At 36.6% G+C, this 25,730-nt stretch overlaps 3 protein-coding genes across 3 annotated transcripts in view; 2 read left to right on the top strand and 1 right to left on the bottom strand.

Moving 5' to 3' along the window:
- The window catches only part of ZNF277 (zinc finger protein 277), a 136,632-nt gene that overhangs the window by 62,965 nt on the left and 47,937 nt on the right, over positions 1-25,730 (bottom strand). The gene's annotated exons all lie outside the window — the stretch shown is intronic.
- Positions 17,519-18,627, top strand: LOC308643545 (centrin-2-like). Its single transcript, XM_081283370.1, has one exon. The coding sequence runs from the start codon at positions 17,598-17,600 to the stop codon at positions 18,093-18,095; it is 498 nt and encodes a 165-aa protein (XP_081139496.1). The 5' UTR covers positions 17,519-17,597; the 3' UTR covers positions 18,096-18,627.
- LOC308644809 (small ribosomal subunit protein uS5-like) lies at positions 23,598-24,499 on the top strand (the record flags this gene model as incomplete). Its single annotated transcript, XM_081286500.1, is given in 2 exon segments — positions 23,598-23,628; positions 23,631-24,499. Coding segments are annotated over 2 exon segments (870 nt in total). The 3' UTR covers positions 24,470-24,499.

The following is a 25,730-nucleotide window of genomic DNA, read 5'->3' on the forward strand; positions in this document are numbered from 1 at the left end:
TTTATCCATTCATCTATTGAAGGGCATCTGGGTTAGTTCCACAGTCTAGCTATTGTGAATTGTGCTGCTATGAACATCGATGTGGCAGTATCCCTGTAGCATGCTCTTTTAAGGTCTTCAGGGAATAGTCCGAGAAGGGCAATAGCAGGGTCAAATGGTGGTTCCATTCCCAGCTCTCCCAGGAATCTCCAAACTGCTTTCCAAATTGGCCGCACCAATTTGCAGTCCCACCAGCAATGTACAAGTGTACCCTTTTCTCCACATCCTCGCCAGCACTTGTTGTTGTTTGACTTCATAGTGGCTGCCAATCTTACTGGAGTGAGATGGTATCTTAGGGTGGTTTTGATTTGCATTTCTCGGACTGCTAGAGATGGAGAGCATTTTTTCATGTACTTGTTGATTGATTGTATGTCCTCCTATGAGAAGTGTCTGTTCAGGTCCTTGGCCCATTTGTTGATTGGGTTATTTGTTATCTTATTGTCTAATTTTTTGAGTTCTTTGTATACTCTGGATATTAGGGCTCTATCTGAAGTGTGAGGAGTAAAAATTTGTTCCCAGGATGTAGGCTCCCTATTTACCTCTCTTATTGTTTCTTTTCCTGAGAAAAAACTTTTAAGTTTAATTAAGTCCCATTTGTTGATTCTAGTTGTTAACTCTTGTGCTATGGGTGTCCTATTAAGGAATTTGGAGCCCGAACCCACAATCTGTAGATCGGAGCCAACTTTTTCTTCTATCAGACGCAGAGTTTCTGATTTGATATCAAGCTCCTTGTTCCATTTTGAGTTAACTTTTGTGCATGGCGAGAGAAAGGGATTCAGTTTCATTTTGTTGCATATGGATTTCCAGTTTTCCCAACACCATTTGTTGAAGATGGTATCCTTCCTCCATTGCATGCTTTTAGCTCCTTTATCAAATATAAGATAGTTGTAACTTTGTGGATTAGTCTCTGTGTCCTCTATTCTATACCATTGGTCCACCCGCCTGTTTTGGTACCAGTACCATGCTGTTTTTGTCACTATTGCTCTGTAATATAGTTTGAAATCTGGTATCGCTATACCGCCTGATTCACACTTCCTGCTTAGAATTGCTTTTGCTATTCTGGGTCTTTTATTTTTCCATATAAATTTCATGATTGCTTTATCTATTTCTACAAGAAATGCCGTTGGGATTTTGATTGGCATTGCATTAAATCTATAGAGAACTTTTGGTAATATCGCCATTTTGATGATGTTAGTTCTGCCTATCCATGAACGGGTATATTTTTCCATATTCTAAGATCTTCTTCTACTTCTCTCTTTAGGGTTCTGTAGTTTTCATTGTATAAATCTTTCACCTCTTTTGTTAGGTTGATTCCCAAGTATTTTATTTTTTTTTTGAGGATATTGTGAATAGAGTGTTTTTCCTCATTTCCATTTCAGAAGTTTTGTCGCTGATATACAGAAATGCCTTTGATTTATGCGTGTTGATTTTATATCCTGCCACTTTGCTGAATTCATTTATTAGTTCTAGTAGTTTCTTTGTAGACCCTTTTGGGTCTTCTAGGTATAGAATCATGTCATCTGCAAATAGTGATAATTTAAGTTCTTCTTTTCCTATTTTTATGCCTTTAATTTCTTTCGTCTGTCTAATTGCTCTGGCCAGTGTTTCGAGAACTATATTGAATAGAAGTGGAGATAGAGGGCATCCCTGTCTTGTTCCAGATTTCAGAGGGAATGCCTTCAACTTTTGTCCATTCAGAATGATGCTAGCCTGAGGCTTAGCATAGATAGCTTTTACAATGTCAAGGTAAGTTCCTGTTATCCCTAGTTTTTCTAATGTTTTGAACATAAAGGGATGCTGTACTTCGTCGAATGCTTTCTCTGCATCTATCGAGATGATCATATGGTTCTTATCTTCAAGTCTATTGATGTGGTGAATAACATTTATTGATTTCCGTATGTTGAACCATCCTTGCATCCCAGGGATGAATCCTACTTGATCATGGTGCACAATTTTTTTGATGTGGTTTTGTATTCGATTCGCCAGAATTTTATTGAGGATTTTTGCATCTAGGTTCATTAGAGATATTGGTCTGTAGTTTTCTTTCTTTGAGGTGTCTTTGTCTGGTTTCGGAATCAGGGTGATGTTGGCCTCATAGAATGAATTTGGAAGAGCTCCCTCTTTTTCTATTTCCTGAAATAACTTGAAAAGTATTGGTATTAATTCTTCTTTAAAGGTTTTGTAAAACTCCGCTGTATACCCATCCGGTCCTGGGCTTTTTTTGGTTGGTAGTCTTTTGATGGCTTCTTCAATTTCATCCATTGATATTGGTCTGTTCAGATTGTGTGTATCCTCCTGACTCAGTCTGGGCAAATCATATGACTTAAGAAATTTATCGATGTCTTCACTATCTTCTATTTTATTGGAATATAGGTTTTCAAAATAATTTCTAATTGTCTTCTGTATTTCTGTAGCATCTGTTGTGATATTGCCTTTTTCATCCCGTATGTTAGTAATTTGAGTTCTCTCTCTTCTTCTCTTCGTTAGCATGGCTAAAGGTCTGTCGATCTTATTTATTTTTTCGAAGAACCAACTTTTAGTTTTGTTAATTTTTTCAATAGTTTCTTTTGTCTATTTCATTGATTTCCGCTCTGATTTTAATTATTTCTTGCCTTCTGCTACATTTGCTGTTGTTTTGCTCTTCCTTTTCTAGGGCTTTGAGATGAAGTGTGAGCTCATTTATTTGTTGGTTTTTTTCTTTTTTTGAGGAATGACCACCAGGCGATGAATTTTCCTCTTAAAACTGCTTTCATTGTGTCCCATAGATTCCGATATGTTGTGTCTGTATTTTCATTTATCTCTAAGAATTTTTTGATTTCCTCCTTTATGTCTTCTGTAACCCATTGATCATTCAGTAACGTATTGTTCATTTTCCATGTGATGTAGGATTTTTCCTTCCTTCTTTTATCATTGATTTCCAGTTTCATTCCATTATGATCAGATAAAATGCATGGTATTATCTCCACCCCTTTATATTTACTGAGGGTTGCCCTATGGCATAATATATGGTCTATTTTTGAGAAGGATCCATGTGCTGCTGAGAAAAAAGTATATCCATTTGATGATGGTTGATATATTCTATATATGTCAGTTAAGTCTAGTTTATTGATTGTGATATTGAGTTCTATAGTTTCTTTATTCAGCTTCTGTTTGGAGGATCTGTCCAATGGTGAGAGATGTGTGTTGAAGTCACCCATAATTATTGTGTTGTCGTCTATTTGATTCTTGAACTTGAGGAGAATTTGTTTTATGAATGTTGCAGCACCATTATTTGGTGCGTAAATATTGATAATTGTTATGTCTTGTTGGTGAATAGTTCCTTTTAACAGTATATAATGACCTTCTTTGTCCCTTTTGATTAACTTAGTCTTGAAGTCGATTTTATTCGATATGAGGATGGCCACCCCTGCTTGCTTACGAGGACCGTGTGCGTGGTATATTTTTTCCCATCCTTTCACCTTCAGCCTGTGTATGTCTTTTCCAATCAGATGTGTCTCCTGGAGGCAGCATATTGTTGGATTTGTTTTTTTAATCCATGATACCAGCCTATGTCGCTTTATTGGAGAGTTTAAGCCATTAACATTCAGAGTTACTATTGATATATGGTTTGAACTTCCATCCATGTTTGATTGTTTATCCTTTTTTTAAAAAATTTAGTTTGTTTCTCCATGATTATCTTTCCCCTCGCCCTCTGTCTTTACTGAGACACTTCCCACTGATGGTTTTGGTTATTGTTTTTCATTTCTTCCTCGTGTAGAGTTTTGCTCAAGACGCTTTGCAATGCTGGTTTTCTGGCTGCAAATTCTTTTAACTTTTGTTTATCATGAAAGATTTTTATTTCGTTGTCATACCTGAAGCGTAATTTTGCTGGATACAGAATTCTTGGTTGGCATCCATTGTCTTTCAATGTTTGAAATACATTGTTCCATGACCTTCTTGCTTTCAGTGTCTGTGATGAAAAATCCGTTGTTAACCTTATTGGTTTACCCCTGAATGTAATCTGTCTCTTTTCTCTTGTAGCTTTTAATATTTTCTCTTTGTTCTGTATATTGGATATCTTCATAACAATGTGTCTTGGCGTTGGTCTACTGTGATTTTGTGTGCTCGGTGTCCTGTATGCATCTTCAATTTGTATATCTGTTTCCTTTTTTATTTCTGGAAAGTTTTCTGTAATTATTTCATTCAGCAGGTTACTCATTCCCTTGGTTTGAATCTCTGTACCTTCTTCTATCCCGATGACTCGTAAGTTTGGTTTTTTTATGTTATCCCATAACTCTTGGATGTTTTTCTCATGATTTTTTACCAGCCTTTCTGAGTTGGCTAGACTCTTTTCAAGATGATATATTTTGTCTTCATTATCTGACATTCTGGCTTCTACTTGCTCCACTCTGTTAGTGATACTCTCAATTGAGTTTTTAATTTGGTTTATCGTTTCCTTCATTTCTAGAATTATTGTTTGATTATTTTTTATAATCTCTATCTCCTGATAAAGATGCTTAACTTCTTCTTTTATCTGTTTATGAAATTCATTCTCAATGTGTTCTTTCGCTGCTTGAATTTGCTGTCTCGTATCCTCTTTAAGGTTCCATTCCATCTGTCTAAGGTGTTCCTTGAGTTCTTTATATGACCATTTTTCTGATGACTCTAGGTCCTCCTGAATATTTAGGCTGTCCTGCATTGTTTGTACTCCTTTTCTTCCTTGCTTTTTGAAGCTGCTCATGTTACTTCTTGTTCTGTTTGACTGCTGAGTTACTGTTTACTCCTATAAATTAATTTGATGCTTGGGAGGAAAGGTATTAGAAGGGAAGGAAAGAAGTCGCTAAAGAGAATGAGAGTAGGCAGGTAGAATTCAAGGAAAGGGGGATAAGAAAAATGAAAAGACTAAAGAAGAAAAAATAGGAACTAAAAAAAGAAAAAAATTAAAAAAATAATAATAATTAAAAAAAATTAAAATTAAAATTAGAAGAAAAAAAATTTAGAAAAATATTTTGTAAAAAAATTAATAAAACAACAAAGAAGAAAAATGAAAATGAAAGAAAAACCCAAATCAAAAAAAAGAGAAAAAAAAAAAAACCGAATAAATGCCGTCTTAGAGTTTGATTAATTTCTCTTCCAGTTGGTGGCGCTGTGCCCACCAGGTCAAGTTTCTCCTGTCAATACGCAGGAACCAATCACTGTGCAGCAGCTCCTCCTCCCAGACTGGGCGAGTCTCCAATCCTGAGTGCCTAGGGCCTCCTCTTGTGTCTAGTCACTTCCCCACTTTTCCTCTAGCCAGGCCCCTCTCACGGGTGCCGCACGCTCACCACAATACTGGCTACACACCAGGTCTGCTGCACCCGGGAGCCCTGTTTTCATGGACGACTGGGCACACTCTCCCTGTTTGCCATTCCCTCAGACCCTAAGTTTGTAGAGCTTGGGGCTGAGAATCCTCAGCGGATTTTACTTGACCTCCAGTAGCCACTTCCCCGTGGCTGGTGCAAGAGACCTCAGCAGTCAGCTCTGGTGGGAGCGGCAGTCCTGCGCCGCGAGGACCTGCACCACCTCTGATTCCCTTGGGCTGGCTGTAGCACTCACGGGAGAGCTGGGAGGGGCCCTTACGGGAGAGCTGGGAGGGGCCCTTAAGGTTTCCCCGATGTGTGGAGAGGGAAGGCTAGGGCATCACACACCTGTAGCTGCAGGTTTCAATGCAGTTATCTCCTCCGCCGCAGTCTGGTGACGTCAATTCTCTGCCATAGTGGTGTCTCTTGCAAATGGCGACAGTTCGTTTCCCTCTGCCGGGCGACCAATGCAACGGGTGGGTCCTTACTGTCCCTCCCAAGCCCCGTTTCAAACCTGTGGCCACTACTTATGAAGGCTCGGGAGGCATTTACCTCCGTAGGATGAGAAGGGCTGACCAGTTGTTTGAACTAATGTTTTTTTTTTTAATATTTATGTTTTAGTTGTAGTTGGATACAATATCTTTATTTATTTATTTAGTGTGGTGCTGGGGATCGAACCCAGGGCCTCACCTGTGCTAGGTGAGTGCTCTACCACTGAGCCACAACCCCAGCCCAGGAACTAATGTTTGTTGAGTTCTTGCTATTTGTAAATTACCAACAAAGTGCTTTAGGGCATTTTCTCAATTAATCCTATTTTATTTGGCAGTGTTACTCTAATCCCATGTTCCAGAACTGAGAGTAAAAAAGATAAATACTTTCCTAAAGTAATAATGTAGGTAAGTGGCATAAACATAGTTAAGTTCAGACTAAACTCAAATACTACATTTTTCTGCTCCCATACCAAAAGTATTTCTTTACCTTTCTTCTTAAATAAGTACTTTCAATGCTGTTTTGATTTTATATATATTTAGAACTACTCTGAATTTATATGCATTCTGCCAATGTCCTGCAGTCTCCCCGATACCACCTCCACTAGCACTTCTTGAACAAATCCCAGTAGCCCATGTTTTTCAAAATAATCACTGGAGTACAGTTCATCTTTATCATTGTTTTTACTTTTTCCCAAGGCTTTACTGCAAACTCTGCTATTCTGTGTTTCATTTTTCTTCCCTTTTGAATGTGTAATGACCAGTTTTCCTTTTTAAAAATTATTCTTAGGAAAATGGACTGAAATGTTCAAGTATACTAGAACCACCTTTCTTGTCAAAGGCATAGAGAAACAAAATCACGAATATGCAGATTTCATGTATGATAAAGTTGTGGTTTGGTAGTATTAAGTTGTATTTGGGAACTTGAGTGACTATGTTTTCCTGAAAATAGAAGTTTTAATAGAACATTTTTAGACAACAGATTTGTTTTCTCCTCTCTCTAACCATTAGCACCTTGCTCAAAATTATAATAGCTCTAATCATATAATGTTTATCTATTTGTTCCCCTTTCTTGCCCTCAGATTGATAATCCTTGGAAGGTAAGGTGAGCCCCCGTAGTCTTTATTTACTTGCAAGTACACTGAATGAACATCTTATGCCCACCATGACCCATCATTGTTTATTTTGTGTCTGGCATTGTTAAGTAATTTACATGTATCTATTAACTTAATTACCTCTCACCATAACCCTAATGAAGAAGATTTCAATTTGATCTGTATTTTACAAATGAGGGAACTGAGAGGCACTGAGAATCTCAGTGGTCTGTGCTAGATAGCTATAAAGTGGAGAGAGAAAAAAAAATCGGAATCCAAGTAGTGTTAAGTGTTAGCACTTTTAACCTATGGATAACACCAAGGAATTTAGATCTTTTCTTATAAGAAGTAGAGCCACGTCTATGTTTTAAACACATATGAGGAGAACAAACTGGAAAAGGTAAATTTCAAGATGTAGAGACCAGTAGGGAGACTGTTGTGGATGTTTAAGAGTGAATCAGCAATATTAGCAGTGGTCAGAAGGGAAAAAATTGGAATTTTTGAAGCAAGACTAAAAAATAGTGGTTTAAAGCCTCCTTCTTTAGGGTAAGGGCATAGCTCAGTGCTATACTGTGTATTCCGCTCACACAAGGCCCTGTGTTTTTGATCCCAGCAACCAAAAAAAGAATTCTTCTTTAAAAAGAACCTAACACAGAAGTCCAGTCTGTCAATAGACGAAACCTAAATTGCTTTAGCTGAAGTAGGGGTGAGGGGTACCCAGAACTCCATCTGTCAACTGCCTTAGTCCCTTGATTGAACTTCTTTCTGCTTTTCTCTAATCACCAGGAATAACTCAATTAAGGGCAAAAGCTCATTCTAAGCCAGAGCCCCTCACCTATAATAATGATAACAGTAACACCAATAATAACAGCAGTTGCACATATTGAGTAATATTACTCTGCACATGCTATGCTCGTCCTATGTGCAGGTATGTGCCTTGTATCATTGAATCCAGACAACTACAACCTTATAAAAAGACAGGTCAATGCTATCATCATCCCCCTTTATCATTGTAGAAACTGAGACTGAGAAATGAAGTAATTTTCTTATAGTTACATGCTACTCAGGGCCTGAGCTGGAATTCTACCTGAATTCTGATTCTAAAACTTCCCAAATGATCATGTGGTCCCCTCTACAGATCTAGAAGCCTGTAGTCTATGATATTAAACTATTTAAGTCTTTTGTTGTCATATTCTACCAGTGTAAAGTACTATCATAGAATTTTATAGGTGTATTACATATCAGTAGGGACAGATATTAAACTGATAGTTCTTGATTACTAATTCCCCACTGGGAGGGAAGGAATAGGAGAACAGGGAGCCTCCCATGTTTCTGGTACACATGAGACTGCCAGTCAGCAATCCAGGATTAAATGTAGAGAAGCAGATTTAGTTTTATGGGAGAGAAGGGTAATAATGAGTATGTTTGGGATGTGTTGAATTGATCTGCTCAGAAGTAAAATATTCCCCTATGGGTGGTAGACAACAGGAGCAGAGACTGGTGTCTGATGTGATGTATTTGTACCATCCTCTTTGTTTGCCGGGTTCTGCTTTTCTAGGTTCTCCTCTGGGACTGGCCTACTCCATCTCTCTAGGCCCAATAAAAGCAAATATCTCTGCAGAAATCAATTACTTACACATATTTCTGCCACTGTGCTAGTCTGTGAACTCAATGTAAGTGACTTATTTATTTTCATGTCTTGTGTAGACTACAGGGGCTGCTGGAACAAACCTGGCATTTAACATATGTTTGTTAAATGAAGACAGGAAAGAATGAATAATGGACCAGAAGTACTTTCAACTAGAGTTCTAATGTTAACTTAGTTTCTAGGAAAGTCCTATTTTGGGAAACATCTGTGCCTGTCTTTAGGAGAACTTTCTCTGTTTGGCATTAAAGGTAGTCCTCTTATATTCATAGCTAGATCTTTAGTGCTGTGGGCCTTGGTAGAACAGGCCCATCAGAAATTAAACAATAATAATGCACAGTTATATCAAATTCAAAGATAATAAAAAATATTATTGAGTGTAATAGGTATGTTACATTTTATTAGGAATTTTTAAATTCCATTCTTTACTCTTCATGTAAAGATATTCCAGTAAAAAAGAAACAAGTGTCATTTGGGATACAGAGTAAGTTACACCCACTTCATCAGAGGATGTTTATATGGAATAGAATTGAATCCTGGAAAAAAGAAAAAATATATCCCCTTAGGTACTGGGGATTGAACTATTCAGGGGCACTCGACCACTAAGCCACATCCCCAGCCCTATTTTTTTTAAATTTAGAGACAGGGTTTCACTGAGTTGCTTAGTGCTTCACTTATTGCTGAGGCTGGCTTTAAACTCACGATTCTCCTGCCTCAGCCTCCCAAGCTGCTAGGATTATAGGTGTGCAACACCTTGCCCAGCTGAAAATATATTTTAGTATAAAGCAGTGTTTCCAAATCTGTTTGAGTTTCATCATCCAGAGAATTTCTTTCTTTATTTTTTTGTGCTATGGATTGGATCTGGGTTTTGTACACTGAAGAGCTTTTTAAAAAATACCAAATTCACACTGGGGATGTAGCCCAGTAGTAAAGTACTTGCTACATACTTTGATCCCCAGAACTGCAAAACAACAACAACAACAACAACAACAGGAACAACAAAACTCTGATTTCAAGACCTTCCTTTAGATTGAGGAAATTCTAATCTGTCCTAAAGAGTGTCCCTAAAACACTAAGTTTTGGGCCAGTAAATATAATTCACTTACATTTGCCTGACAGATTGTAATTTCCAGCTGTTGTGAATATTATATTTACATTTTACTTCATGGTAAAAAAAAAATAATGGATGCAGAAAGACATAATACTTTGCTTCAGGGACCTGGAACCATAAAAGGTAGAAAGAAGTAAGCTACATCTAGCTCCTTTCAATAAACAAGCAAAGTATCTTAGATATTCTGCTTTGGCCCCCAAACGACTTCACATATATGTTGCAAATAAAATAATCTACTCTAGTTCTTACTTTGAATAGTAAATTATTCAAATGAACTATAAAAAAAATATCATCCCAAGGAAGTTGGGTTTTTGAGGTGATCCTATGCTGATTATTGACAGTTTTACTGACTCTAGGGAAGTATCCTTAAAATATCTAATTATTACTCTAGGACAATGCTTCTCAAAGTTTAATGTGTCCATGAGTCACCTGGTGATTTTGTTTAAGACATAGATCCTGATTCAGTAGGTGTGGTGGCCATGGAAATGTACCATTCAAATCTCCTGCTGTTTTGAGCAAAACTGACAATAGGAACTCAAGTGCTGTGCTCTGAAATCCCATTTGCACTGAACAGAATCAATGACAAGGGATGAATAGTGAACATCTATAAGAAACTCCTACAACTCAATTACAAAACAACAAATAAGCAGATTAAAAATTAGGCAAACAACTAAATAGACTTTCTCCAAGGAAAATATACAAATACCCACCCATATTTGTAATATGAAGAGATGCTCAACATCATTAATTAAGGAAAAAGAAATCAAAACTACAATAAGATACCATCTTACACCTGCTAATAAACCCCGAAAAAAATAATAAAAATAATAAATGTAAGTAAAGATGTGCAGAAATATTAAAAATAGAATTATCATATGATCCAGTTATCTCATTTCTGCTTATTTATCCAAAATAAGCGAAGATGAGGTCTCAAAGACATATTTGCATTCCTAATTAAGCATTATTCACAAAAACTAAGAGGTGAAAACAAATGAATGAATAAATAAAATATGACATATAAATATAATGAATATTGTTCATTCAGTCTTAAAAAAAGGAGGAAATCCTGTCATATTCCATGATGTGGATGAAATTTGAGGGCAAGATGATAAGTAAAATAAACTAGTAACAGAAGAGTAAATATTACACGATTATACTTACATGTGGTATCTAAAGTAGTAAAGATTATTCAAGCAGAAAGTAGAATGGTGGTTGCCAGAGGCAGAGAAGAGGGGTAAACAGGTAGTTGTTGTTCAGTGGGTAAAAAATTTCCATTACACAACATGAAAATTTCTGGTAATCTGCTGTATAGCAATGTACATATAGTTAACACTACTGTACATTTAAAAATTTGTTAAGGGGGTGATTTCACATCATGTGTTTTTAAATCACAATTTAAGGAAAAAAAAAAAAGGAAAGAGCCAAGTGAATTAAGTCAAGATGAAAGGAATCATGGTCCATTGACTCCTATTAACTAAGCATGATCAAGTTACTTAAACCTCTCTTACTTACACTGCTTTCACAATATAAAATGGATTAATTGTAATACCCCCTTGGAAGAATTGTCATAGGATTAAATGAAGAAATTAACATAAAGGACAGGGTGCCAAGCACACAAGCTCAATACAAGGTTACTTCCTATTATAACTACTAATGAGTATGACTATATATTTAAGGACGGAGAGAGTTGGCTATCATGTGCTCTCAGGTATACAATAAATTCCTATGGATTAATCAAAAACACATATTCCAGGGTTCCAATACAGATGTAAAGAATAAAATCACATGACAGAGCCTAGGATTCTAAAAAAGAATAAGCCCGCTTTCCAACTATATTTACATTTAGTGCTAATTACATTGGTGAAATTCAAAAACTTTGCATCTCCTTGATCATCTTGCTATTTCTGTAGCACATCATAAGAAACATAAAGGAATAAACAGTATTTTTGATAGAGAAGGAAAACTGAAGGAATCTAAAATGATAGCCTCTATTTTCTCAGCATCAGGTAAGGAGGCTCCACTCTTTCTAATGACCAGGGCTAAAATAAATGTGGAAAATTTTTAGAATTACCATTGAGGAGAACTTAAGTGCCATACAAGATAAAAACAGCACTGAAGGCCTAGTTGAGGTTAGCTAGCTGTCTTAGTTATAGTCATTATACTTATGTTTTAGCAACACATTTGTATTCTATGTCTAGAAGGACTTTCTTAGAACATATGTTATATGCTCTGGATTTTTCAAATGATGCAGCTTTACAAAAAATACATATACATAAATACACATAATGGTAAGATTCCTGAAAGGAAACTTTACAAGCATCTAATCTAGTGTTGTCCAATAGAACCTTCAGTGACAAAGAAAGTGTTCTGTATCTGCTCTGATAATGGTAACCATTAGCCACATGTGACTTCTAAGCCCTTAAAATGTGAACAATGAAAGTGGGGAGCTGAAATTCAATTTTATTTAATTTTAACTAATTTAGTCACATGTGACTACAACTATGTTAGGCCATTTAGGCAATTAATAAACTCTGAGTTTGTGGATTTCAATGTGAAACTGTATTAAACATTATGTGTAGATGGAATTTTGTGGAAAGAAAGTCTTTTGACTGAATAGATTCTTAAGGGGTTCTGGGGACATCAAAAAAGTTTAAAAATGATGACTCCTATTTCTTTTTTCTTGGTAGTGCCGGAGAATGAACTCAGGGCCTCACACATGCCAGGCAAGCCCTCTATCACTACACCTCCAGCCCTTCCTATTTCTATATATTACATACTATCATTTTTCCTACCATTTTTATTTATGATGTTAAGTGAACAGTGTCCTTATGTTAGGATTTCAAGCCACTAAATAATTTACTAAAATAATCACAGTCCTACAGTAGGGCCTAAAATATTTCACTTTGCATCCAGAGCAAGAGACCAGCCTGAAGACAAAATATGCAATAATTATATAAGGTATAATGATACAGTAACTACAAATAAACCACTCTGTAGTTTTTAAAATCTGGTTATCACAATGCCTGATATAATAATTGTTAACATTAAAGTTAACTCTTTAAACAAACTATTGTTTTTGGAAGTAAAACATTATCTTTATATAAATAGCAATTTACTACTAAAACTTGCTATAATTGATTTTCTATAACTTACTAAAAAAAGGAAAAGGTCCTTATCTATGGTGATATATATTCGGGGAAGACTATAACAGGGTTACATTACTATATCTGTCTGTGCTAAAGATGTACTTAGAAAAGGCAATATTCTTTTCCATATAGAAGCTGGAAAGAGAACTCTTTTGCTCCCCATAGATTTTCCTTTTCACATTCTTTTTCTATACAGGAAACTGTTTTGGTTGTGAAACAATGTGCCATCTTTTATTATGTGACAGTTTATAATGCAGGTTTATTCAGTTTATATGCAAGTGTTAACAATAGCAAATATGAGTCAGATGCTGTATGACAACATGTGACAACGATCCTACTATAACACTGAAGGTGTTGACACATCCAACCTTTCTAGAAATACCTATATTTCGTTCTTGTACATCCACAAAGCACTGTCCATCCATTGAATTTTCCCCAAATGAGCTGGGAAATGGATTTATTCTTTTTGTTTAGAAAACTTTCAATGAACTTAGGTGCTATTGAAAAAATGGGCTCAGAAGCAAACCACTTAATATAGAAGCTGACCATCTTGTAGAAATGGCTTGATTTCCCATTCACATTACAAGTGGATTGCGTGGCTGACTACTTAGACCACAGTGATCAAGCTCCTTTCCCTTATTAGACTAACAAAGCAACGCAGAACTCCAAATTTTGGCTGCTGCTCCTCTTCAGTGCAGCATTACTTAGCTTCAAAATAACTTAACGGTGAAAATGTTATATTCGATTTCCTTTCTCAGCCAACTTTGAAAAAAAGTGGGAAACTAAATGGTACATTGGTTTTATTTCTTGGTTATAGATTACCTATGTTTCTGGTTTATACATGATACCTTCTTACCTTAATCCATACTATGAAGAGAAATTAGTCATGTTTGTTTTAATAATGCAACAGTTAACAATATTATGGAAGTGGTAGCTATTTGAAATGTTATAAGTCCAGAACATTTTAGAAGGAAGTAAGTCCTAGGAAGATAAAGTAAATTGATAGAAATGAAGCCTTCCTTATTAATTATGATAATTGTTGATTTATTTGTAGATTTAATTCAGACAACATTGTTAAAAATATGCTTTAAAACATACCTGGTTAAATATATTTAATTCTCTAGAAATATTTTCTTTGATTCTTATTGCCAATGAAAGATTTAGATTCTAAAAGAAAATGAAGGATGAAGGCCCATACTCTATATCATTACATTAAATACTCTTTTGTATCAAAGATATTCCTCTACTGCTCCTACTCTAAATTTTTTAAAGATACTTCAGTACTTTTAAGTTAGGACTACTATGAGTGATTATTTTGATAAGGCCAGGAATAGGAATGCTGGGGCTTTAAGCAGAATTCAAGGTTGGATATATATTTCATTTTAGGTGATTCTGCAATCTGTATACGGGGTAAAAATGGGAGTTCATAACCCACTTGAATCAAATGTGTGAAATATGATATGTCAAGAACTATGTAATGTTTTGAACAACCAACAATAAAAATTATATATTAAAAAAAGAAGTAATGGATACAAATGGGAACTAAATCCTCAATTTATCTCTTTCTCCAGTAGAATGCAGAATGATTTTTATGTTGTAAAGCTTGAAATAAAAAAGTCATTAAAATGATGTTGAGAGCCACAGCCAAAGTGGCCCCAGCAAACTTCTAGCTGATTGGCTCACAGCGCCCCAGCAAAGTTCCAGCTGATTGGCTCCTCTTTGGTGATGCTCATTGGGCTGTTTCCCTGCCCTTCAGACCACTGAGCTGCTCATTGTGGGACTCCTTTGGCTCCGCCCACATGACCCAGCCAATCGGCCTCAAGAGTGGGAAGAGTGCCCGTTGAGGTGCTCCCTGGAAGTGCTGGAGGTGGCGGTTGGGCTCTTGGGGAATTCCTAGAGAGCTCCTGAGGAGCAGTGTGGGTGCTAAAAATAAAGTTCGGTCCTGCTTGACAAGTGCCTTGTGAATTGTGCCCAGCCAGACTGCGGCAAAATCTGGATATTAGTTAATGGTAAATTTAACCAGAATACCTTAGTGCCATCAATACTGGTGATCCTAATGAGGGTCAGTGTAATGAAAGACAAGGACCAACAAAAGGCTCTCTGTGAAGAATGGGGCCACAAGGTGACTTGTAACTGCTGTCATTTATTCCTCTAGAGAAAAAGAAAGGAAGGGAAGGTAAATTCTGACTCAGAAAGATCTGATTGGTAACTGACGTGCCTCATGCTTTATAAATAATCAGTACCCAGTGGAAATTTCATAGTGTATCTACATAGGTTGGAACATGTGAATTTCTCAAACAAGACACACACACACACACACACACACACACACACACCTCATATCAACAAGTTCCTTGAAAAAATTATAATTTGCCTTTCTACTCAGTGAAAAGTACTGTTTTGATGACGACTCAACAAATACACTTCTTTCTTTGGTTTATGTCCTAAACATATGAATAATGTAGAAGAAAGTCAAGGCAAGTCACTATCTATGTTGAAAGGATTATTAATTTAGACAAAAATCATAAAATATATTCTCTACTCTTTTGGCAAACATTTTGGCCATCTTAAATAGCAAATATCATACCAATACCTAAAATTAAGGAAATCTGTGCCAATTCTTTTTTGATATGTTGTTGAGATGTTCAAGTTAGCAATTACTAATTTAGTCTAACTTCTTTAGAGGACAGACTATAAATAAGACAGTGGAGTTTGATTATGATAGTATTGTAATATTCAGCACTGGATAAGTTAGCTGAGATTATATCTTACAGGATTTTTTAAAAAATTAAATTGTTGATGGAGCTTTATTAATTTATTTATATGTGGTGCTGAGAATTGAACCCAGTGCTTACACATGCTAGGCAAGTGCTCTACCACTGAGGCACAGCCCAGCCCTATCTTAAGGATTTTAATTGCTGAAATAAAAAGACCTTATAAAAGCCTTCTCAGCAATAAAGCAGCTTTGTCATAGCATGGCTTTGGAAGATTTGAGGATAAAAGTTAGGTAAAGTCTTAGCTGATATTTATTGTATTACCATAATTTTGTTTTCCTACAAAGAAATGCTCCCTTCCTGCCCATTTTCAGACAAAAGGCTATGCTAGGTACTAAGGATTGAGCTGGACTACCTTCAAGGAATCTACATCTTTTCCCAAGGGAGGCTGGTCATGTTCCTCAACACATGTCACCCAACTAAAATGTCAGAAGCACCAAAGGAGAGTAAAGCCTATATTCAGATGACAAGGGGAGAAAGATTCGAGTGGTACCAACATGAGGTTAAGGGAATAATTCTATAAAATGGACCCAGTATGCTAACCCCCACATGCTTCCTTTTCCTAGAAGCAATTTACCTGCAGCCCTATCTGGTTTAAGTGGACAGGATCTATCATGTTTCGCAGTAAACTAGCTGTTATCTGCAGGAGAAATGCAGGCCCCCAATACTGTCAAGAAGAGGAACCCATGTTACCCTGAAAGGGGAGACTTTTGTGATTCTTTTAACAGACCAGATCCTGAAACTCAGGGAGATAAGGATAATTCCTCCTAACTATAAAATCTGTAAGAATTTATGGTTAAGAATCCAATTAAAATAGGTTAGTATAGACCAAAATGACCTAGAGTTGTCCTGACAGTGGGGACTTGAAAGTCATCTTGCTGTCAGTTAAAAGTCAAGAGGTGGACTTGGGCAGGACTCTCTGAAAACTTCTCTGGGATTCTCAATAAAACTGGAAGGAAATAGAAGATGTCCCTCTCCTCTTTGAGAGGATTCACTTTCTCACTTCAGAGAGTCTCCTTTTCCTTTTCCTACCCCTTCAATAAACTCATTGCCTGTTACTCTGAAAAAGACATGTCTGAAATCTGACTTGATTGCAAGAATTGTGGTTTGAAGGGGATGCTTTGTGCTGCCTCAGTTTTCCGAAAGTCCGGAGCCCTGTAACACAGTAAGAAAGACACCAAATCACAGGACTCATTTCCTCAGTTTTAGTCACAGATCAGACTGCTAGTACAAGTGTTTTGGCCTTAGGTTAAGGCATTTAACAAGTCCTTTTTATTCATGTTTTACTTGAACCTATTAGGATTTTGACTGTCTTTATAAAAACATATAGTGAGGAGTCATTAAAAGCTTCTTAAACACCTGAGATTTAGTCATGTTTAGACATTAAAAAAATAATTCTCTAACTTATTCATATTGACAATACTCTGTATTTGGTGAAGTTTAGTATCTTACATGGAGATATTCTAATCTATAAGCTTAGTACCATAAATCCTATCTCCATGATAAATGGAGATCTTTAATCTACAAGTCTGATATCATAAAAAATGCTATTGTCTTGATAATAATCTTTTACAACTATCTGACCATATCAGAAAAACCACTTGACTTCTAAGAAGAAAGATGAGGGAGTAGAATAATGCTGGATAATAAAACAAGACAACAGATTTAATCCTACCATATCAGACATAGTATTAAATTTCTTATGTTTGACATCACAATTACAAAAATAAATTTAAAAATATTGTAAATCTAATCTCTAAAAGAATATGTAGTTCAGTAGGCTAAATGAAACACACTGCAAATTACTCAAATAATAAGTACTGAATTTTGCCACACTTAACCTGATTAGCACTGGGTTCACTGAAATGCCTAAATGCAACTATACTAGAAATTACAGCGCGCGCGCGGGACGGTGGGAACAGCGGGCACCTAATCTGAGTGTACGCCGTTGCTGTAACAACCAACAGAGGAGTTCTTTTGCAATGGCCTCCAATTTTAAGAAGGCAAATATGGCATCAAGTGCCCAGCGAAAAAGGATGAGTCCTAAGCCAGAGCTTACTGAAGAGCAGAAGCAAGAAATTCAGGAAGCTTTTGATCTCTTTGATGCTGATGGAACTGGGACCATAGATGTTAAGGAACTAAAGGTGGCAATGAGAGCCCTGGGCTTTGAACCTAAGAAAGAAGAAATCAAGAAAATGATAAGTGAAATTGACAAAGAAGGGACGGGAAAAATGAATTTCAGTGACTTTTTGACTGTGATGACTCAGAAAATGTCTGAGAAAGATACCAAAGAAGAAATCCTGAAAGCTTTCAAGCTCTTCGATGATGATGATGCTGGAAAGATATCATTCAAGAATCTGAAGCGCGTGGCCAAAGAGTTGGGTGAGAACCTGACTGATGAGGAGCTACAGGAAATGATTGATGAAGCTGATCCAGATGGAGATGGAGAGGTCAATGAGCAGGAGTTCCTACCATCATGAAAAAGACCAGCCTCTATTAACTTCAGTGTCTTCTGTTCTACTGCAAGCACACGTGACTAGATTTAGTGCCTGCCATTGTGTGAAATCTGGCTTTTGAGAACACAACCCCCCACTATCCTGTATAACTTTCCTCATGACCTTGAGTCTATTTTAGATTTTTGGAAGAAGTCTTTGATATTAAAGTTCTTTGTAAAATGACCTACCAATTACTTTAATTCTCAAAAGCAGAATGAGAGCACATTAGAGTGGAGAAAAGGGGCTTAAAGTTTGACTACCTGCCATTTCACATTGCATTGCTTCACTTTTGTCATGCATTTCCACATAGATACAAACACAAAACAACTTCTTAGACAAGCACATGTTGTACTTATGTCACCACAAGCAGTGGTCATTCTGCAGTGGTTCTGATTGCTAGTTGAAACCTGTGTGTGGTTTTCTCTTTTATAAAATCCAGTGAACTCTTTCTCTGGCATTTGTATGTGTGTTAATGCTATTTATTTTGTCAGGAAAAATAAAACCTTTCTTAATTTGAAAAAAAAAAAGAAATTACACCCTAATAAATATCTTTAGTTATTTTTATTTTTCTGGCAGTGGCTCTCAACTGTGACAGTACATATAATCAACTCAGGAGCTTTAAAAAAAAATGCTGATTTTTTTTTTTAAACAAAGATTCTTATGTAATTTTCTCTATGATTGCCAAGACATGTTTCATGTGAATCCACAAACCACTGTTCTAATGAAACCTGTTATGATCAATTCTACAACTTCATAAATTAGTATAAGTATAAAAAGATAAAACATGTTGTGGGGTAAGAGTGAAAAAACAGTATCCACTTTTGGGGAAAATATCACGTTCTCCATAGGTTTTAGAAGAAAGAATATTTGATGATGAAAAAATTATATTTTGTAGATAGTAAATTGACTAGAAAAATAGACTGCAACATATAACAAAATTACAGTCTTTATTGATACAATATATGTTCTTTTAATGTGAGTTAGCTCATATTCATTTGATAAACTAAAGAATAAATGTTAGTGGAACATAAAAGTTATATTGGTTCACATGTATTATTATTATTTTTAATAGCACAATCAAAGTACCCAGGGGCAAATTTCTCATTATTAAAAGAAAGCCTGAGCAACACATGAAAAATATCTTTAACAAAACTCCTATTTTTTAGGAAAATCCTAGGTAAGTCCTTCCTTAAAGCAAGTTGGACTTCAAGAACTGCTATCTTTCTCACTAGTAAGCTATTTAAGGAAGCAGAGAATGCAGACATAGAAACCTGCAAAGGTATTTTCTCTTGTTTTTTCAAAAAAATATCTAATTGGCCAGGTGTGGTGGTACACACCTATAATGCCAGACCTCAGGATGCTAAGGCAGGAGGACTGCAAGTTTGAGGGTCTTAGCAACTTAGCGAGACCCTTTCTCAAAATAAAGTAATAAAATAAATAAAAAATAAAAAAGGGCTGGGCTGGGCTGGGGCTGTAGCTCAGTGGTGAAGCATTCCCTGGGTTTAATCTCACCAACCAATCAACCAACCATCACCAACAAAAAATTCCCAAACACCTAAATGATAGAGATCTATATATGCTGGGTTAATTTTGATGAAACTGATCTTCATTAAAAGCACATGCCTCCCAAGACCAAGTTTGAAAGAAAATGAGAAGAATCAATTTTTCTATGATTCTGGATGCAAATGCATTACTGAATTTACCATGTTACACTTATTATGATTGTTCTGCTTAGAAAGTTCCACTGGATTCAAGTAATCTGTCTCTAACCCTATTCCACCGACAAGCTCTGTTATTTTTATTGTGTGACTTTGTAAAATGCAAAGTTTTTCAGGAATACATATATGGTATTGGAACAGAAGCATCTGTATATACCCAAGCATTTTTTGGTAGAATACAATGGGACAGGTGAGGGCACCTACTGGCCACTTCTGATAATACAGCTTAGATTCTAGATTTCCACAAAGCTTTGATCTTAAGAGAAGCTGGGAGGAGGGAATGAGGATTACCCCATGTTAGAAACAGAAAGCTATAACTCAAAAGTTTTATTTTATAGAGACATCCTCCTTAGGGAAGTGTTAACAATAAGCATTCTTCATATGCCAGTGCCCGCTATGCCAAATGACTAGTTAACCATTGTTGCATCAAGTTACAACCTAGTCAACATGGAGGTTTTATCCCTTTCTGAGGCAGTTCTAGTTCTTTCCTGCAAAATAATCAGAAATATGCTTTATAATTGACTTCAGTGGAATGATTAAAATGATTCTCTCCCATGCCCGATATACAACTGCCATGCAGTGAGATAAAAATACTAAATGGAGAAAGATAATAAAATTCTCACTTGAGATTTCCAGTCTGCAAGATTTGGGGTGTTGATTCATGGAAAACCACAATGATATCAAAGAGAAAAGTTTTAAAAGCGAAGAAACTCCTTGATAAATCTGCATTAAAATAAAATGCTCTAGTGACTATTTATTTGAATTTATTAAGAGGTAATCAATGAAACCTAATCAAATATTAATATAAAATATACACAGTAATAATAAATCAAGAGTAAATAAAAATAAACAATGCAAGAAGAGATTATATGTATTGGCAAAACAGTAACCTATCCATGGTTTTGGTATTATATGTGTTAGTTTGATCTAAATGTGATTCTTAAAAAAAAATAAAAATGAAAAAAAAATCTCTTTTGGGTATACTTTAAAAAAAAAGCACCACTGGTCTACTGGTCTATGAAAAATTCAAAATATTTCAGACTTATTTGAATGAGCCTTACACAGGGCTTAGTTGGTCCTATGAAAAGAAAGGATGAGTCCTTGTTACTTGAAAATTCAGGAAGCATTCTAGGAACATTCAGGGAAGTCTTGGGGAATGTCTCCATTGGGGCAGCCTGCACCACTTGAAGAGTGCAGTGGGCTCAGGTCCCATTTGTGGAATGAGAAAATGTCAACAGTGGAGAAAACCTTGCTTCCCTCTATGCCTCTTGCCTCTCAGGTTTGATGTTTCAAACTTCCCAGTCCTCTTCCAAGCCTCTCATGGCCATTAAATTGAGAGACATGTTAATTGAAAAAAAGAACTAAAAAGGCAATTAAATGAAGGGAACTTTTAGAAGACAATAATCAGAGAGAGAGGGGCAGTGAGGGAGAGCGTGTATGAGAGAGTGAGTCTACAAAAGTGAATCGAATGTTAACAATTATTAAAAACACAGTTCATTGTCTTTTCTCATTTCTTTATTCCCCAGCCTCTTCTTATATTCAACTTGAGTCTATGAAGCTTAAAGCATTTAAAACATAAAGACCTTTCAAACAGAATGTGTTTATTTTCAGGGGATCCTAAAGTTAAAGTTATAGGGAAATGTTAACGGCTTACAACTGATAAAGGTGACAGTAGCATCAACAGGTATTAAGTTTCCCATATCCCAGCCCTCTACTGAACATTGAATATGGATATAGCCACCAAAAACAAAAACAAAAACAAAAAAAATGTAAAGAAAGTTATTTGGATTGTATAAAATAACATAAGGGATCAATAATTTTATTCAATATATCCAATGTATTTAAAAATTTAGTAAGAGGCAAAGTAGTAGTCAAATAATTTTTCAGAACAGAAAGTACTTTGCTCTTGATTTCACTGCCAGTTGTCCTTTCAGCTGTGTTTAAACCAGTGATTCACAACCAGGGAGAAGACACTGTTAAAATGACTTGGGACCTCACTGTTCAGTAAAAACCACGGAGATGAATAAACGACACTTCATAAAAGAATGAAGAGCAGAAAGTTTATGAATATCAAAGAAATAATTCCTACATTTATCAAAGAAGATTACACACACACACACACACACACACACACACACACACACATATATATATATATATATATATATATATATATTACATTCAGGGATTATTCAGAATTTTAAAGAATGATTTCTTTAAAATTTAACATTTATATGACAATAATGCTGTGAGAGAATACCTAGAACTATTAATAGCCAAGGATACCTTGAAAATGTGGGAAAAATACTACATCAACCCTGTTAGCCTTTGGTGAAGCACTTGTTTTAGGACTAAAATAAAATTTTAGAGCTTTCAATAACATTGTCAATGTTTCACACAGCTAAATTTTATAATTATTTTCAAATGTCAGTTTATTGTTATGATATACTGGTAAGGTCTTCAGATAGCTTATCTGAAATTTCAAAAGCTGTCATGGCTTTTACCTCGTTGTGCAAAAAAAAGTCTTCATTTTGGGTTTGTGATTTTATATCTTATGATAATCCCGGACAATTATTAGTGACCCACTGGCCAGGCAGCAACTATGCAGCAATCTTAAGATTTAAAAAGTAAACAGAGGGAGCAAAGCTACATTAAGATGACAAGACTACTCACAGCTTCTATTGTCCTTCTTAAAGATAAACAAGCAGAGAGAGCAATATCTGCCTCCAGAAGCTTCTTTCTTTAACCTCCCTATCTTTGTGTGTCAGAAAAACAACAACAACAACAACAAAAATTGTTGTTTTTCTCTTTATTCTCACACCACAATCACCAGCAAGAAAGCAATCAGTTCTGCAGTGGATACCAGGTAGGTGTTTCCTAGTCCAATTCAGTTCTGACATCATCTACCTGGAGATAGTATCAGATCCCAGAGGTTGAGGGCTCAGTACCAAGAATGCCCTTCAGATGCCAGTCACAAAGCTCAGGTTGTTTTACTTGTGCTTTTGGGTGAATGGTTATAAACTGTGGTTCTTATAACCTTTTCTTTGGGCTCTTTTCACTTGTTTGAGTGGCTTATGAAACTCAAGGAAACATTTGCAAGTTCATTATAAAGCATGTTATAAAGGACATGGAAGAAGAAATGCACAGGGCAAGGTATGTGGTATGTCCTTGTTAGGGCATGCCACTCCCCAAGAGCCACCACATGTTTAGCTATCCAGAAGCTACTAGACTTTGCTCCTTTTTTCCCCCTCCCCTTTGGCAGTACTGTGGATTGAACCAGGGGCATTCTACAACCCTTATGTCCTCAGCCCTTTAAATTTTTTATTTTAGACAGGGTCTCACAAAGTTGCCCAGGCTGGCCTCAAACTTGTAATCCTCCTGCCTCAGTCTCTGGAGTAACTGGATATACAGACATGCAGCACCATGTCCAGATGCTTTTGGGTTTTTATGAAAACATCAATAGGAATGAAGAATATGAAATATGTCAAAATATGAAAGGGCAAAAAATGGTCTGATGTAATTCTAATAGAACTCCTCCAGGGTTTGGGGCAACATTCCTCTGGAATGACGGAGTTCTTATGACCTCTTATCAGGCAAGGGAAAGTCAGATTATTTCTTTATAGCCACTTCTAAGAAAAAAGATGTGGGGGGGCTGGGGTTGTGGGTCAGCAGTGGAGCGCTCACCTCGCATGGGCAAGACCCTGGGTTCGGTCCTCAGCACTACATAAAAATAAATAAGTGAGCTGCTGCTTCTCTGGAAAAACACCAAATGGCGGATGACGCCGGTGCAGCGGGAGGTCCCGGGGCCCCGGAATGGGTGGCCGGGGCGGCTTCCGCGGAGGCTTTGGCAGCGGTCTCCGAGGCCTCCTGCGAGGCCGTGGACGGGGCCGGGACCGTGGCCGCGGGGCTCGTGGAGGCAAGGCCGAAGACAAGGAGTGGATCCCGGTCATCAAGCTGGGCCGCCTGGTCAAGGACATGAAGATCAAGTCCCTGGAGGAGATCTATCTCTTCTCTTTGCCCATCAAGGACTCTGAGATCATTGACTTTTTCTTGGGGGCATCACTCAAGGATGAGGTTTTGAAGATCATGCCTGTACAGAAACAGACTCGTGCTGGCCAGCGGACCAGATTCAAGGCATTTGTAGCTATTGGGGACTACAACGGTCACGTTGGACTGGGAGTAAAATGCTCCAAGGAGGTAGCAACTGCTATCCGAGGGGCCATCATCCTGGCCAAGCTCTCCATCGTTCCTGTGCGGAGAGGCTATTGGGGGAACAAGATTGGCAAGCCTCACACTGTCCCTTGCAAGGTGACAGGACGTTGTGGTTCTGTGCTGGTACCGCTCATCCCTGCCCCCAGAGGTACTGGCATCGTCTCAGCTCCTGTACCCAAGAAGCTACTGATGATGGCTGGTATTGATGATTGCTACACTTCTGCCAGGGGCTGCACTGCCATCTTGGGCAATTTTGCCAAGGCCACCTTTGATGCCATCTCCAAGACATACAGCTATTTGACCCCTGATCTCTGGAAAGAGACTGTGTTCACCAAGTCTCCTTATCAGGAATTCACTGACCATCTTGTGAAAACCCACACCAGAGTCTCTGTACAGAGGACCCAGGCTCCAGCTGTGGCTACAACATAGGGTTTTAATACAAAAATAATAAAGTGAATGAAACCCCCCCAAATAAATAAATAAATAAATAAATAAATAAGTGAAATAAAGGTATTGTGTCCAACTACAACTAAAAAATAAATATTTTTTTAAAAAAGAAAAAAGGTGGAGGAAGAATAAAGTTTCTGTGATCTACCTTGGGGAGGAGGTATGAGCATCAGGTATAGCACTGATGTGGGACTTTCACCTTTTCCTCTTTTTCAAAATAAAAAAAAAATAGCTCTCAATTATTCTCTGCACTTTTTTGTTTTTTGGGACTGGGGATTAAATCTCAGGCACTCTACACACTGAACCACATTCACAGCCCTTTTAATTTGTTAAGTTGCTGAGGCTGATGTCAAACTTGCAATCCCTCTGCCTCGGCCTTCTGAGTAGCTGGGATTATAGGTATGTGCTAAATGTGCCAGGCACCTCTGTACTTCTTGTTTGACTGATGTAATATACTTTGATTAAAATTCTTATTAAACTATTTTGACTGAGCCTAAATAGCATTTTAATACAAAAATTTCTGAACACAAAAATGAATATACAATTCACAGTGGAACTTTTAAGCAAAATGAAGGGAAAAAACTACCCATCTTCTATCCCATCAATCAGAAATAAGCATTATTAGCATGATTTTTCTTCATGTGTATCTCAACATGTGTTTTTTATTTTAAAAATACAAAAAAATATTTTGGGTTACTTACTGTTTTCCTCCACTTAATATGCCAACAAGAACTTTCTACACCATTAAATATCTTTCTATAAAATTACTGACAAAATCTTTAGTATTCTAACTTTGGAAGTTAATTTATTTTAGCAATTATCCACATTAGACATTTAGGTTGTATACATTTCTTGTTATTATAAAGATATTTTTCTTGAGATTAAAGATTAGAAAATATTAGAATTTCTAGGTTAAAGGGTATAGACATTTTAATGTGAATCACTTTCATCTTAAGTTATGAAGTGGTTAAAGGTAAGTATGGGCATTAGGAGGAGCCAAATATCATAATAGTTGACTTTGAGGATAAATCTGATTACTTTCCTCCATTCTAATACGAAGAGTCAGAGAAGATGGTCAACAATCTCTTCAGCCTTTGAAGCTTCTATTCTCATAAACAGCCTGAATAGGGATCTATTACAAGTGAGACCTATTCCTGAGTAGGGAAGTAGCCTCTTCTCAAAAGTCTTTTCAGCAAGAGGCAGGCTACAACTGAGAAGAAACAATTTGTTATTTCACTAAGGA

Source organism: Spermophilus citellus (assembly GCF_964194105.1).
Source record: "Spermophilus citellus genome assembly, chromosome: 3".
Lineage (NCBI taxonomy): Eukaryota > Metazoa > Chordata > Mammalia > Rodentia > Sciuridae > Spermophilus > Spermophilus citellus.